The 14,150-nt window shown below is 44.8% G+C and overlaps 1 protein-coding gene across 1 annotated transcript in view; it reads left to right on the top strand.

Annotated features, from left to right (window-relative positions):
* Nucleotides 1-3,083: 3,083 nt before the first annotated feature.
* Nucleotides 3,084-14,150, top strand: part of BEAN1 (brain expressed associated with NEDD4 1) — a gene marked incomplete at both ends in the record, with an annotated part of 49,982 nt that continues 38,915 nt past the window's right edge. The window contains one exon of the mRNA XM_082290104.1: nt 3,084-3,114. Within this exon, the coding sequence (XP_082146230.1) occupies nt 3,084-3,114 (31 nt within the window). The remainder of the gene's footprint in view (nt 3,115-14,150) is intronic.

The raw sequence follows: 14,150 nt of genomic DNA, 5'->3' as shown, positions 1-14,150 counted from the left end.
AAAGCTCTGCAGACTCTACAGCAGTGGGGAAATCTCACTGCTCCCAGACTTCCATGCAGAAAAGACTTTCCTGTTCCCATGACTGGTTTTGCACATCGTTTTTTATCTATGGTATTTTATCTATGGCTAATTGTATCATCCAACTGGCATTAATTTCATTACCACATTTTCCATGAAGCAAAAGAAAGACGTGGTGAGCAGTATCCCCCAAACATCTCGCTATGAATACAGAAAAATTCTCAGTCAAAAAGTGATCTCATTATAGCAAGAAAATTTATTTTGCCTTACAAAGATTGGCTATCACACTGCAGCTTCCACTGAGCTCCAAGGATCCCAAAGCAAACCCCAGGAGATGGGAAGCTGAGCCGAGGTCTGTCACTGCACTGACAGCAGCTTTATAACAAAGTCCCTCGACTGGAGAAAATGTAAAATCATCCAAGAACAGAATTATCTGTCTTCAGCAAGGGTTCCTCACTGGGTTTTTTTTTCCTTATCAGTAAATTGGCCAACAGGCACTGTGGACAAAAACTCTGTGCAGCTCCATCCATAAGCAATACCATTCCAAACCTTACCTAAATGTGCTTGTGCTCCCAGTCAGTCACACTCCCCCTTTCTATAGACTGGGGAAAAAATGAGAAGGTGGCAGAATTCAGACTGGAACCATTCAGGTTCACACAGGCACTGCCTTGGTCTCCCTTGCTCTGTGGTGTCCCAAGAAAGACAAACTAATCCAAAGTCAATAGAGAGGAGCAGCAGGAATCCTGAATAGCTTTTATTTTCTTTCCAGCTCTCCCAAATACCATCCATAAGCAAACTCCTATGTGTTAAATCATTTATTCGTGGCAAGTTTTCTTTAATACAAATCTATTTTACCAGAACAGAAAAGCAGATGCTACAAGAAGAAACGAGTAAGGATGTAAACCACCCACAGTATCACCATGACACAACACAGCACTGCTGCACTGGCTGTGCAAATACAAGTCTGGCCCGAGTCCCACTCCACAGCCAGGTTCCACTCAGCTGCACAGCTGAAGGAGCAAAATGGGAAAGTGTAAAAGCTGAAAAACACACAGGAAAAAGGGTAAAAAGCCACCCCATCTCCATATGCATGTGATGCAGCTTTGGAAATCGGCGGGGTGAGCAAAGCCTACACCATTCCAGTCTGTTCCAGCTGAGCACGGCGAGTACTGCTGGGTGCCCAAAGGCTCCTGGTCACTGTGGGGATGTTTCTGCAGGCTCTGATGGATCATGCTGTGCACTGTGTTGACTGACCCAGAAACAAATGTTCTCTGTCTCAGAAGCAGTGGCAACTCCTACTGCAGCAAAAGGACAAGACTCTCACAGAAAGGGCTCTAAAGCCAATCAGAGAGAGATTTCCTCAGAACTGCCAAACACTGAGCAATTCCCCTGCATCGAAAGTCAGTTACTTAGGATTTTCCATGATTTGTGAGCTTACTTAACTTTCTGAGCATGGATATTTTAGTCAAACTTAAGACCCCAAGTCTGTCAGGACTAAATACTGATACTGTGAGTAAATGTAAGGTGCCATTGGAGAAAGATATCACCAAAATTTGCAGAAGCACTAAATGCTAGGAATTCCTGAACTTTAAAGTGGAGAAAATATTTTGATATCCTTAAGTGCAGCATTAAACACATATATGATTCTTCACAGGCAGAATGAGGCCAAGGGGCACATATCCAAAACCCATCAAACAGAAAATCAGACTTTCTGATGCATGTACAGATTCACACCTTCATGCCATAACCAAACAACAAAGAGCCCAAAAAGGAAGCCATGCAGATTCCATTTATTGAAATTATAATAGAGTAGTCTTTCAAGGAGTCAAATGTTCTGAGGAGTTGAAGAACTGTATTACAAGGTACCCTCTGCAGCAGCATTCTAAGGGATTTTAGGGTACCAAGGTACTATAGTTTTGGCAAACAGGTACAGGTATCTCTGAGCCATAGGGAAACACACCTGTAAATTCCCATAAACCTTCATTTCAATTGCCTCAGACTCCCTTAATGCTCGCCTGGATTTAAAAAGAAAAGAAAATGAAATAAAGGTGATCAGTGACAGCAGGAACCTTTTACCAGGGAGTTCACATATCTTACATCACCCCAAACATCATTACAGCCTTGCATCCATCACTGCTAAACCAAGAAGCTCAACAGCCTAAATACAGCAAAGCTGTTCTGATTGAGAGAACCTGCTCTCCAGGCTACAAAACCACCCCGGAGCAGGGAAGAAGGCTGCCCACACACTCGTGGAGTCCCAGCTCCATGTCCCTACAAAAAGGATCAGTGGGACCACTCAGCAGGGTCCTGCAGAGCTAATGAGTGCATGGGTGACAGAAACTGCCAATGGAACTCGGGTCCTAGAAAAAAAACCCAAACTGCTTACAGGACATACAGAAAAGGGGCCTCGTTTCATTCATTCTTTACCTAAAAAGCTAATGATGCTTTTCTTAGAGGTAAACAACCAGTTACGAAAGCTCGTATGCTTTGGTACCTGCTGCAGCCCTGTTCCCTCTGTATCCAGCACTAGGGCATTTATCAATCACACTGAGAAACGTCCCCAAGAACCCTGGTAACAAGTAGATCTTACTACTGTAAAGTGGGTTTAGCTCTCACTAGGACTACATGACTACATCCTCCTCCTAGCCCCCATCCAGTCCCACGGAATTATATCCTCCGCACTGCCAGATAATCCCGTCCATCCCCGTGGGTTTACTCCAGGCAGTCCCTCCCTTTGAGCCGAAGTGCTGGGCTGGACTCGGCTTTCCGGAGCCGTTGTCCGCCTACAGCTCCTCATGCAGGCAGCGAATCCCCGCAGCAGCCCCGCCGCTCGCCGCTCCCCGGGGCTGCCGCAGGAGGGATGAGCGGCGGGGTCAGCCCCGGCATGTGCGGCCCCGGGCCCCCCCCGCGCTGCCCCCGGCGCGGCCCTGCCCGCGGGGCGGGGGTCACCCGCCCCCCTGCCCCCAGCCCGGGGCCGCCGGCTCCGGCCCGGCCCCGCTCCGGCCCCGCGCACGGCAGGAGGCGGCGGGGCCCCGCCGGCCCCCGGGGAGCCGCGGCGGGGGCGGATGGAGACAGCGGGCACGGCGGCGGGCTGGGGTAAGGCAGGGCAGGGCAGGGCGGGATGGGGGAAGGCAGGAGCTGAGCCGCGATGGGGGAAGGCAGGGGCTGAGCCGGGATGGGGAAAGGCAGCGGCTGGGGGAAGGCAGGGGCTGGGACTGAGCCGGGCTGGGGTAAGGCAGCGGCTGAACGGGGCTGGGGACAGGCAGGGGGCTGGGGGAAGGCGGGAGTTGACCCGGGCTGAGGGGAGGCAGGGGCTGCACCGGGCTGAGGGGAGGCACGGGCTGAGATGGGTTAGGGCAGAGGCTGGGGAAAGGCAGAGGCTGAACCGAGCCGGGAAAAGGCAAGAGCTGAGGCGAGCCGCGGTAAGGAAGGGGCTGAACGGAGCCGGGTAAGTCAGGGGCCAAGCTGGGGAAAGGCGCGAGCCGTGCCGGGGTAAAAGGCAGGGGCCGAGCCGTGCCGGGGCAAAGCAGGAGCCGTGCGGGGTGAGGCAGGCTCTGAGGGGCCGATCCGAGCCGGGTGAGGCTGGCAGGAGCCGTGCCGGGGTAAAGCAGGAGCCGTGCGGGGTGAGGCTGGCAGGAGCCGTGCAGGGTGAGGCAGGCTCTGAGGGGCCGATCCGAGCCGGGTGAGGCTGGCAGGAGCCGTGCCGGGTGAGACAGGAGCCGTGCAGGGTGAGGCTGTCAGGAGCCGTGCCGGGTGAGACAGGAGCCGTGCCGGGTGAGACAGGAGCCGTGCCGGGTGAGACAGGCTCTGAGGGGCCGCTCCCAGCCGGGGCAGGCTCTGAGGGGCCGCGGGAGCCGCGCGTGTTCCCGCCCTGCCGCGGGTGCGGGGGTCCCACAGCCCAAAGGACCCTGCCCGAAACTTTGTGTTGGCCGGGCCCCCTCCCGAAAAGGGAGAAGCCCCTTCCCGGCCGTGCCCGCGGTGGGAGCGCAGAGGGCAGGGCAGGGCAGCGCCGAGACCCCGAGCAAAGGCTGTGACACAGCGAGCGCCTTTCGGGAATCAGGCTTTAAATCCGTCTGCAGTCGCAAATGAGCCCAACTTTCAAGAAATCTAAAGATTTGGTTATTTAGGACACGTTCTACTCGTGTGCATTGTGTTGCCTGTAAATATAAACCTTTGAAGAGCAAGTTATAAATATTAAAGCCTAAGTGCATAGGGGGAGTATGTGTATCAAATTTTAGACTAAATTTATGCCAACCCAGTTTGGCACATGCACGCCTGATGCATTCAAGCTGCACTCAAACAAATCAGGGAAGTTATTTGGTTTTACAATGGTAGGTGCCTGTTTCAGAGACTGGTGAATGACTTAACAATAATTAGCATATTTATATAACACGTTGGTTATACATGGGGTTTGGAATTTAAGAGGCATTAATATAATTTCCTGAACAGGAGGGATTCCTGGAAATATGAAGCAATGGCTTGTTTGGCGTTTCCCCCCCCCATACGAGCTACATCTGTGTGTGCACTCAGGGTCTGAGATGTGCAATCCTGCCCAGAGAGCAGGTGAACTCAATGTGTCTTCTACTCACATCTGGTACAAAACAAAAGCAAACTGCTATTAAGGACCTTTCTCTTCATTTTTCCCTTTTTTAGTTATTTTCTTCCATCTTCCTCTCATCTCTGGAAGCTCCATCAGTATTGGAATAGGCAACAATTATTCCAATCTCCGTAAGTAATCTCTTTTTCTTTTTTTTTTAAACTGCATTATTGGCATGCTTTGCAGTCATGTACAGCTGCAGGAATATTATATTTAAAGTTCTCTAGCAGATAAACATCAATCCATTAAAAAGCAAATAGCTTCCTGACTGAGAAAAAACTGAGTTAACAGAAATGTTCTTAACCTTGTCATGTTTAGACAGACAAAACTCACAGAAATTACAGAATTGTCTGAACCAGAGGGGCATAAAATTTAGTGGCAGGTACAAATACTTCAATATTTTATCTTTACAAAAAAAATCCTCTTTTTCAGCATTTTCTGCCACAACAGCAAACTAGCAAACTGACAAATGAAGCACACTGACATCAGTCAAAATTTATATCATTTTGGCACTCACTAGTGAAACAAATGTTGCTAAAAATTACTTCCAGTCATTGAAATAAAACAATTCCTGACATTTGACTTCCTTCTGCTCTCCTTTTTATGACTGGCTTTTGTAATCATTACATGAAGTTTTTTTGAAAAAGGAATACAGCATTATAGGAGCCAATTATCCTTGTGTCACTGGTCTTATTTTGGCAGAAAACCATGTGCATGCAGGGAAGCAGGGCAGCACGTCCAGTGTCTTGGATGGAAGAATGCATAATGATAAAAATGCACACAAAACAATTAAACCCACCTAGAGCCCTCTTGGAGCAAGGGCTGCAGCTCAAGAAAAGCTGTGCTGAAATGTATCATTAGACTGTGACTTTGTAACACTGTTCATGCCCATCCTGCCTGAGAAATCATACAATTAAATGTGAAGTTTAAAGGAAGGACAGACAAGAAGTTCCCTTAATTTACTTTGGAACATACAAGGAGGAACAACAAAGTCATTCACAGACTAGAAATCATACCCTGTTTAATGTTTGCTGTCACAGTCTATCGTGAAATTATTAATAGAACAGCTTCTGTCAGCAGTAGGGATTTGTAGGATCTATCACTAAGACAACTTTGGTAACTGGGAGAAGAGTTTGGTTGGTAAAGGTGAAGACAGTGCAAAACCAGGTAAATGCCAAGTGTTGTCTTTCAGATTGCCTGGTAATCCCTTAAACTCCTCCAAAAAAACACATTAAAGTTGGGCTGAAGAGCAACTGCAAAATAAGTAGCCGTTGCCTAATAGATGCCCAACTGGCATCACCCAAATCACAGAAAATACATAATAGCAGCACAAAAATGTTTGCATTGGTATAGCTACATTGGCAGTCTCCTCATTTGTTAGGTGGACTTGGCAAGAAAATCCCTGTGGTGTGCTGGTGTTGCTACAGGTCAATATTGCAAAAAGAATGCTGAGGTTATTTTCCCACAGAAGTGCTGGTTTTACATCATGCACAAAGTGATGTTTCCCAGCACTTCACTGCCGGACAGCTTTGTACTGCATTGGGTTTGGATTGGCAGAGTTCTGTAGTAGAACAATTGCAGCAAACAGTTCAGAGGAGTCTGAGGGGTGCTCTCATTTCCAAGCAGGTGCCTACAGAATTAAGTGGTTTAGACCTTGGTTTTCCTTCGGCCTTAACTGAGTCCAGTTCAGCCACGCCTGACATTCTGGCCTTCTCCACAAGGGCTCTCAGCTTTAATTCCTGTAATGCCTAGATTCTGAAATGTTCTGCTGGCAGGAACAGATAATATTAACACAGTACCAGGTGGGCATTAGCCAGAAACCAAACCGTGGCTCATGGGATGCTTTTACAGCGAATGTGGAGAGACCAGAGTTATCTTATTCCAGGCTCTTTGGAGGTACCACAGGAAGAAGACTCTACAGTGGACTCTTCAGCTCTACAGAACTCATGTAGGCCAGGTACCAGACCTGTTTGCTCTCCAAACACTGAATTTCCTAAGCAAGGACAATGGCTCAGGAGCAGGACTGCAGCTCTGCCCATACAGAGTCAGCTGTGCCTGGAGAATCCTGTTCTAATCCAGGACAAAGGGGAAAAGTCACACAAACAAAGTCTAGGCAGGAGAATAGTCAGGGATGGAGCCAAGTGACTTCAACCACAGAGAGCCAAGGTGGGCTGACAGGGTCAGTGTTTAACAGAACTTCCTAATCAGAAATAGAATTTGTTTTGACTTTGTTGCTGTAGATGTTTCTTTCTGAGAGAAACATTGGATTTTCTTTGCACAGTATTTCTAGGTTTCAGCTGTGTTTGGATGGTTGGTTGGTTTTCAGAATAAAAAGTCAGATTTATCTCTAGAAAATAATGACAATGAGTATAAAGTATTAATAGGCTGTCATGAACCTCAGTCACTGTTTCAAATGCTTAAATGAAGGGGTCCAAAAACTGTCAGAGAAATAAAAAGGCAGAAAAATGGTTCTGTGCAAGCTACCTTCCCTTTCTGCATGTGCCTGCCTCCTCCACCTCCTTCCCAGCACTTCTGAGATTTATCTCTGAGGAAATTGGTTGTAGACACAAGTAAAAGCAAACAAACCAACTGATTATTCAATCAATTATCCAGACTGCCAATACATATCATATATTATAAAAAGATAGTTATTTCCAGCTATTTAGTGACTCTAGGGTTATGTATTCAAATACTAAGTATTTGTGATAGTCCCATTCAACTACATCCTTGCTTTTATATCTAAGAGCACAAGGAATGTCCAGAGATATGTAAAATGTTCATTTGCATACATGAATGACAAAAACCAAAGCTTTAAAATATACAGACAGCATTTTCAAATCCAGCACTAAGATTTCTTAGAACCTTTAGAGAGCCTACAAACTTATTCTAACTAAACTGAATTTTCTCACCAAATCAAGAAGGAACAGAAGCATTCCAACTGTGGCTCTCTGTGCATGAAAACCCACCTAAGACAGGCACAGGGACACACGTCCCACAGGAGCAAACTGCAGAAAATCCTCATCCTGGAATCAGTGGAGCCACCTTGAGGCTGCCCCTCAGCGTTTGGCTCGGGGAGAGCAGAAGAGCACAGCTGGCTGCCAGCTGTGCTGCCACTGCCTCCAGCACTGAGAGCTGCTCCCCGAGACCCCAGGACAGTGAAAGTTTGAATAAACTTCTACTCATAAACAAGGAAATCTTTCTGTACACAGAAAGAATAAAATGCACTCTCCACTGCTGCAGACTTGGCAGTCTGCAGCTCTTGATGGCAAATCCTGTCTTTTTCCCCCTCCAAACTCAGCCAGTTTAGTGCAGTTGTCCAGAGGCACAAACACAATTCCCAGTGACAGGGAGCCCATCAGCAGGAACATAACTGCACATCCCTAGGCATGGGTGGAGCCCAGTGCCTCAGTCCAAACCAGGGAAGAAACTGGGTGATTTGGGGTATGTGCAAGTACATTCAGGAGTGCTCCTGGCTGTCCCAGATTTGAGACATGCAGAAAGACAGGAGATTGCTTCCAGCTTTGGTGGGAGCTGGTGCCCTGGAGAGGTACAGGATGCCAGGGAGTTTAAGAGACAGCCTCATAGGGCTGCACCAAGACTTGTGCACAGCACAGCAGGACATCCCCTTGCACTTGTAGGATGCCTCAAGAGGTGTCAGTGATCCAAGCACCAACATTCACCAGCCATCTTCAATCTCTCTTCTCTGTCAAGAATGACAGAAGCAAGGTAGGTCTGTGGTGCCAGACAGTGAGGGAGATGCACTGCAGTTGACCTCTCTTCTCTTAAGTGCACAGCAAAATTTAATCCGCAGATTAATCTGCTCTTTTCTTCCTTCACTCTATTTTTTCCTCCAAGTGTGGATATTTTCTGAAGGTGCCAAAGAGGTTCCCATCTCCTCTTCCTTAAGGGCATACCCCATATTTCCCTTGAGTTTTCCACAGAGCACTTCATATTTTAATGACTCCAGCTGAGCAGAAAGGAAGGATATTCAAATACCTCCAGAACCATACCTTGGAATCCTTTGTTCCTCTCCCCTACTGAGTAACATCCAGCATCTTTCTGCCATCAATTTATTTTATGATGGCTTGAAATCATCTGTTACATCAAGAATAATTTCTTCACCTTTTAATTTGTTAGGCTGGAATCTGCACTGGGAAGGGATCAATTTCTCTCCCAGCCTGACAGTTTCTCATCCTCATGTGTGAGGAAGTAAGCCAACAACTCCAAGTCATTCATTTCCATTGTACCTACTGACTTAATGCTTTAATTTCAAGCAGCTTCTCCCAACTCACAGTTCCCCACTTCAAATAATAGATTAGGAAATAATAGATGCATAGTTCCTATGCACCTGCATTGCAAACACAGAGAGTCTAGTCCAAACCTGCTCCCTAGCAAATAAATAAAATGATGCTTTCATTTTTGGAGGGCACCTCGTCAAGCTGCTACAAGCAGCCTATCAAGAAACCTCTCAGAGGAGAGTAGGGGGAGGTTTGGTTTCGATCCTGTTTGAGCTGTGTGTTCAAGCACCTAAAAACCCAGCAGATGCCCAGGTACCTTTCTGCAGAGCATCTCTCCAGGAGAGGTACACTCCTCTGTAAAGCTTCCTTAGTGTCTCTGTCCTCAGATGCTTTGAAAACTTGGCCTCCAGCTCAGAGCTGGCAGAAGCAATTCAGCTGGCTTCGACAGCATTTATGCAAACAGGGATTTTAGCTCCAAGACTTAAAACACTTATTACTGGAACTTCCTGAAATACCTCTGACTGTTTTTTTCAAAAATGACATTATATGACATTGGGAAGCCTACAGTCCTCAAGAACCTGTGTGAAGATAATTCACTAAACGATCCCATGATCCCTGTCTACTCTTAATGCAAACAGTGCTGTTATAACACTTTGTTTCTGTGGGTTCTTTAATTCTAAGTTTCTTATCTTTTAATTGCTGTTTTTAGATGCAAGTATGTTAATCCCTCTGTTTCCGTCTTTAAAATGAGGATTTGTCTTTCATCAATTGTTTTTTCCTTCATTGGCAAGCAATCTTTTTTACTTTTATGGTTTAAGAAAAGCAGTTCTATAAGCATCTGATCTTTACAGGTTTTCAGCATCCTAGCTTTATTTTGAATTAGCTGCAAAATTGCTACAAGATTACTTCTACTTAAAAGCCCCAAGTAAAACCGAAGCTTAATCACTCTGGGTTCTGCACAAAATAACTGGCCTTGTCCTTTCAGATTACAAGTACCTAGAACACACAAAAGCTGGGAAGAGGAAAAAAAGGCCAGTAGAAAAGTTAATTGCTTTAAATTACACAGGAACTTAAGGAGAAAGCCCGGCTCTCCAGGCTCCTGGGTTGGTGTCTGTCCATTACCTGGCACTGACTCTTGCTACAAGACAGGAATACTCTGAATTCAGTTTCTGCTTCCTGAGGACCTGTAATGTTTTTTACGGTTGGATGACAAACACAGGCGGGTCTCCCTTCCACTGGGGAAGGGAATTCTGCAGCAAGGCCTCGGGATTTAAAGCGATGATTGTTACAAAAGAGATCCCAGATCCTCTTGGGGAGAGAGTAATTGTGAGCTGTTTAGACCCATTTGGAAGACCAGTTCTTACTAGGACCCCCTCATATTGATTTTTGCTTCTAATCCACACTTTGACATCTCTTATTAGCAGAAATCAGTATTTTGGTTATTTGCAAGCTAAACTACCGAGGTACAGACTGGCTGTTTTCACTCTCCAAACACACTCAGCACACAAGTCTTTGGGCCAAACAATTGGCAACAAGTACCAGGCTTTATTAAAGAAGTTGGTCACAGAAAACCCAACACAGAAGACCAGAGTTTGTAGAAATTTGTAGACCAGGTTTCCTTGTTGTCATATCAATGTATTGCCCTGAAACTTGCTCCAAGTGCAGTGGTTACACAGGGTAGCACAGGATCCTCACTCCCTGCTGAGCAGAGAAAAGGTAAAGCCCTGCTGCCTTGACCAGACAATAAAACTCTGAAAGGTAAATTAACTGGGGGTTATTTTATTTTATTTTATTTTATTTTACGACAAGTTGCTGGCTTATTGCAGCAGCCATTTTGACAAGTAGCCCAACAATATCTAGTCACTGGATATTGTAATACCAACTCTGCCTCAGAGACACATCCAGAGAGGAATGTGAATCCAAAGGGATTTCTGGTTTGGCCTGGAACTTGGTGATAAGGGAGGAACACACACTCTGCAAAGAGGAGCAAAAAAGAGTAGCTATTTGGGGTGATTTTTGTGCATCATTTGAAGAGTACATCAAACTGCACTAATCATCACTCTCTTCACAGTAAACACATTTGTGGAATCAGATGTTCCTTTAGAAAGAATGTGGGACATTCAATAGTAGACTGAAAACAGTTCCAATGCATCCTGCTGGGTGCTCTGGCTGTACAGCACATCTCTGAGCAGCAGTCCCAACCAGAAATGCCAAGATGTTTAGGGAGAGCACAAAATCAGAATATCACCAATACCTTTTAATGACACAGACAATTTTAGAAAATACTTTCCTTTTAGAACAGCACAATCCGAAATGGAAACATGAGTGGAAACTGTACTTTTGCCACTTCATCCTATTAATCAATCTGAAAGATATCTAAAAACCTGATAGATATCTAAAATGGAAAAAAAATCCCTAAATTCAGGGCTTTATTTCTGTGTTTCTGATTTAAAAAAGAAAAAAGTTTCTACTGAACGAAGCAAGCTACAAATTGAAAATTTTCCTAAAGTTGGAGACATAAGATCGCCAACTCCTCAGGAGAGCTGCAGCAACCTGTAGAGGTAAAAACAAGAAGTTTTTCCCAGATTTTCAAATTATGATTCCCAAATACAGCCAAGGGCAACATGGTAAAATGCAGGGATAAAGGTGGTATCAAGGTACTGTAGTAGTATAGAAATGACATCCTGTGTCTGTCCCCTGGTTTAAGTTACTGCACATTCTTTAGTTGCCATCAATGCAAAAGTGCTGAGGAACTGGTGGGCACAAGAAGTCACCAGAGAGATAAGAATCTGTCTTCCTTATACTGTGTTTGGCACAGGTTTCTGTGTCATGCTCATCTAGATCATAGAAGCAGAGCATTAAACATCAGCCCAACGTGTGCCATGAGTGGTTCATTCGTTATCACTCAGTGGCTGAGGTGAGAGCTGGGTACCCTTCTCAACAGAGACACAATTCAGGGGTCATGTGGCTAAAAACATTGGTATTACTGACACAGGACAATTAGCTGGAAACGATTACCTTTTATTATTGTATTTTAATGATGCAGATCAGTTTTCAACTTGTGGGTCAGTTTTTTTCATCACATTTATGTAATACTGCCCCAACCTAAATTTGACATGGCCATTTTGATGTTCCTAAGTTACCAGTTTCCACTTGCTAAATTCATCAAGTGTGTGGTGATTTAGAATCCAAACCCTGCCAGGCCTCAGCACCCCATTGCATGGCCCTTGTGGTTGGGAACAGGTGGGTTTAGAACCAGAAAGGGCTTCTCTGAGAGAGGCTTTCTTAGCTCCCTGTCATCCTAGTAAAAATGGGTTTCAAATCAATTTTAATTTTAAAGCATGCTCTGAAGACAAAATATCTTGGCAACATGTACTGGGACAGAAGGATCACCTTGGGAAGTAATACATTTTTCCACAAGTGAAACAATCAGTCTCAAAAGAATTTTCATTGCAAAGAACAGAAAGCACATTATTTGCTCAGTCAGTTTGTGATGCCTCTGTCCCTGCCTGGTGGCTGTGCCTCACTTTCTTCCTCAAAAGAACATTGACATATTTTTAGTCTTCATAGTTTTGGTGATTATTTTACAGCTCCCTTTGAGAACAGATGGAAGATATGTATCATCTGGATTCACAAAACACATAATTTGCGCTTGCTACAGCTGGGAAAGGTTTGCACACCCATTTTTTTAACCATCATTGTACCCCACTGCTTCTCAGTCCAAAGGAAATTTGATCTGCCCATGTACTGTTTTATAGCTTACAATCTTAATGGTTCTCCCTGAGGATAACAAAACATCACTGTGGGTTTCTGGTGTTCTCTTAAAGGCCAGGTCCCAAAGTGACCTCCCCAGTCCACAACTGGCAGAACACAAAGCACAGCATTACCTATGTGACATGAGGTGTTTGGATTTAAGTGATCTTCAAAGTAGAGCCAGAGAAGTGGTGAAAGATAAAACAGGAATCTTATGTTAAAGGAACTGTAGAAAACTTTCGTATGTCCAAAAAGTGGTGACATCATAGGCAGTGGTAGAGGAGAATTGTGTTGAACTGGTAAAAACAGGAGCAGTGAACAAGAAAGATACAAAAGGGTGTAAACTGGAGCAAGTTCAGAGGGGTTTAAAATAATTAGGGCCACTTTGAAGTAGAGTAGGAATTAAACAGATTTATGGAAGATATGAGATATTACCAGGATCAATTACTCCAATAAATTTCCTAATAATTACTTTTTTCCCTTTGCGTCATCTTCCTTTTTTACAATTGCAATGACTGCGCAACCAGTCCAACATCAACAAAAGTTCCCATTTACACAAGGACTACTCTTGACACCACACAGTATTATTGCTTAGCTTCTGCTTCTATTATTTTTTTAACTCTAAAAAAAAAAAACCCCAAAACTAACAAAGCCACAAACAAACAAACAACACCCTCAAAAATCCCCACAAACAAACAAAACAACCCACACCCAGACAGGAACTCCCACAGCTTTAATTGCTGGGAATTCCATGCCATTTTACCTCCAGTTGTCTGGGATCCCTGCCAGAAATGCAGAGGCCATTTGGGAGGTGCACCACGATTTTCTGAACGTACACAATGATCTTGGTAGGTGGCAGAGCTGCCAGGTCCAAGTGCCCGAGCTGAGATTTGCTGTGGCAGTGTGTTGTCAATGCTGGTGATGTTTATAAATTGGGGACACTGCCATCTTCCCCTGGAGCAGCTGTGCAGAAGGAGAAATCAGGAGTAATTACCCAAGCTGCAGGATTTTGCAGCTGTGAAGGGTGACAAAAGGTTCCAAATGAAAAATGCTGGAGAGCTAACAAACATCATGTAGCAGCAGTGCCTGTGCCTCTGGGCCTGGATGCTCCAGAGCTCGTGCTCTTCAAGTTGGGCCTGAACTTCTGTTTGCCTCTGTTTGGAAAGTTTTAGATTGCTCACATAAAGTGGCCTGGATACAACCTGAATTCACAACACTCTACTGAAAATTAAAGCTGATTTCCAAAGAATCTTTCTGCACAAAGTTCATCTTTGCCATACTTAAAAATATTTAATTTGGTCATTAATGAACTATTTTCTGTCTGTTTTACTTCTCTTTCTCCTTAGTGGAAGACTCTACATGTTAGTGCACACTCAGATGCACTTGTCAGACAATCATTTGCTTTTATGTAGCATCCAAACAAGATCACTTTCAATAGCACTTCTGTTGAAATGGGAAAAAATTATAATGTATTCTTTGAATAATGTAGGAGGTTTTTACCCCTCTTCTCCTGGAAAATTTTCTGACTTTCTGATCTCCATAAT

The sequence above is a fragment of the Coloeus monedula genome (genome assembly GCF_965178545.1).
Source record: "Coloeus monedula genome assembly, chromosome: 13".
Taxonomy (NCBI): domain Eukaryota; kingdom Metazoa; phylum Chordata; class Aves; order Passeriformes; family Corvidae; genus Coloeus; species Coloeus monedula.
The sequence above is the reverse complement of the archived record's forward strand: the minus strand, read 5'-3'. Positions and strand labels throughout refer to the sequence as shown.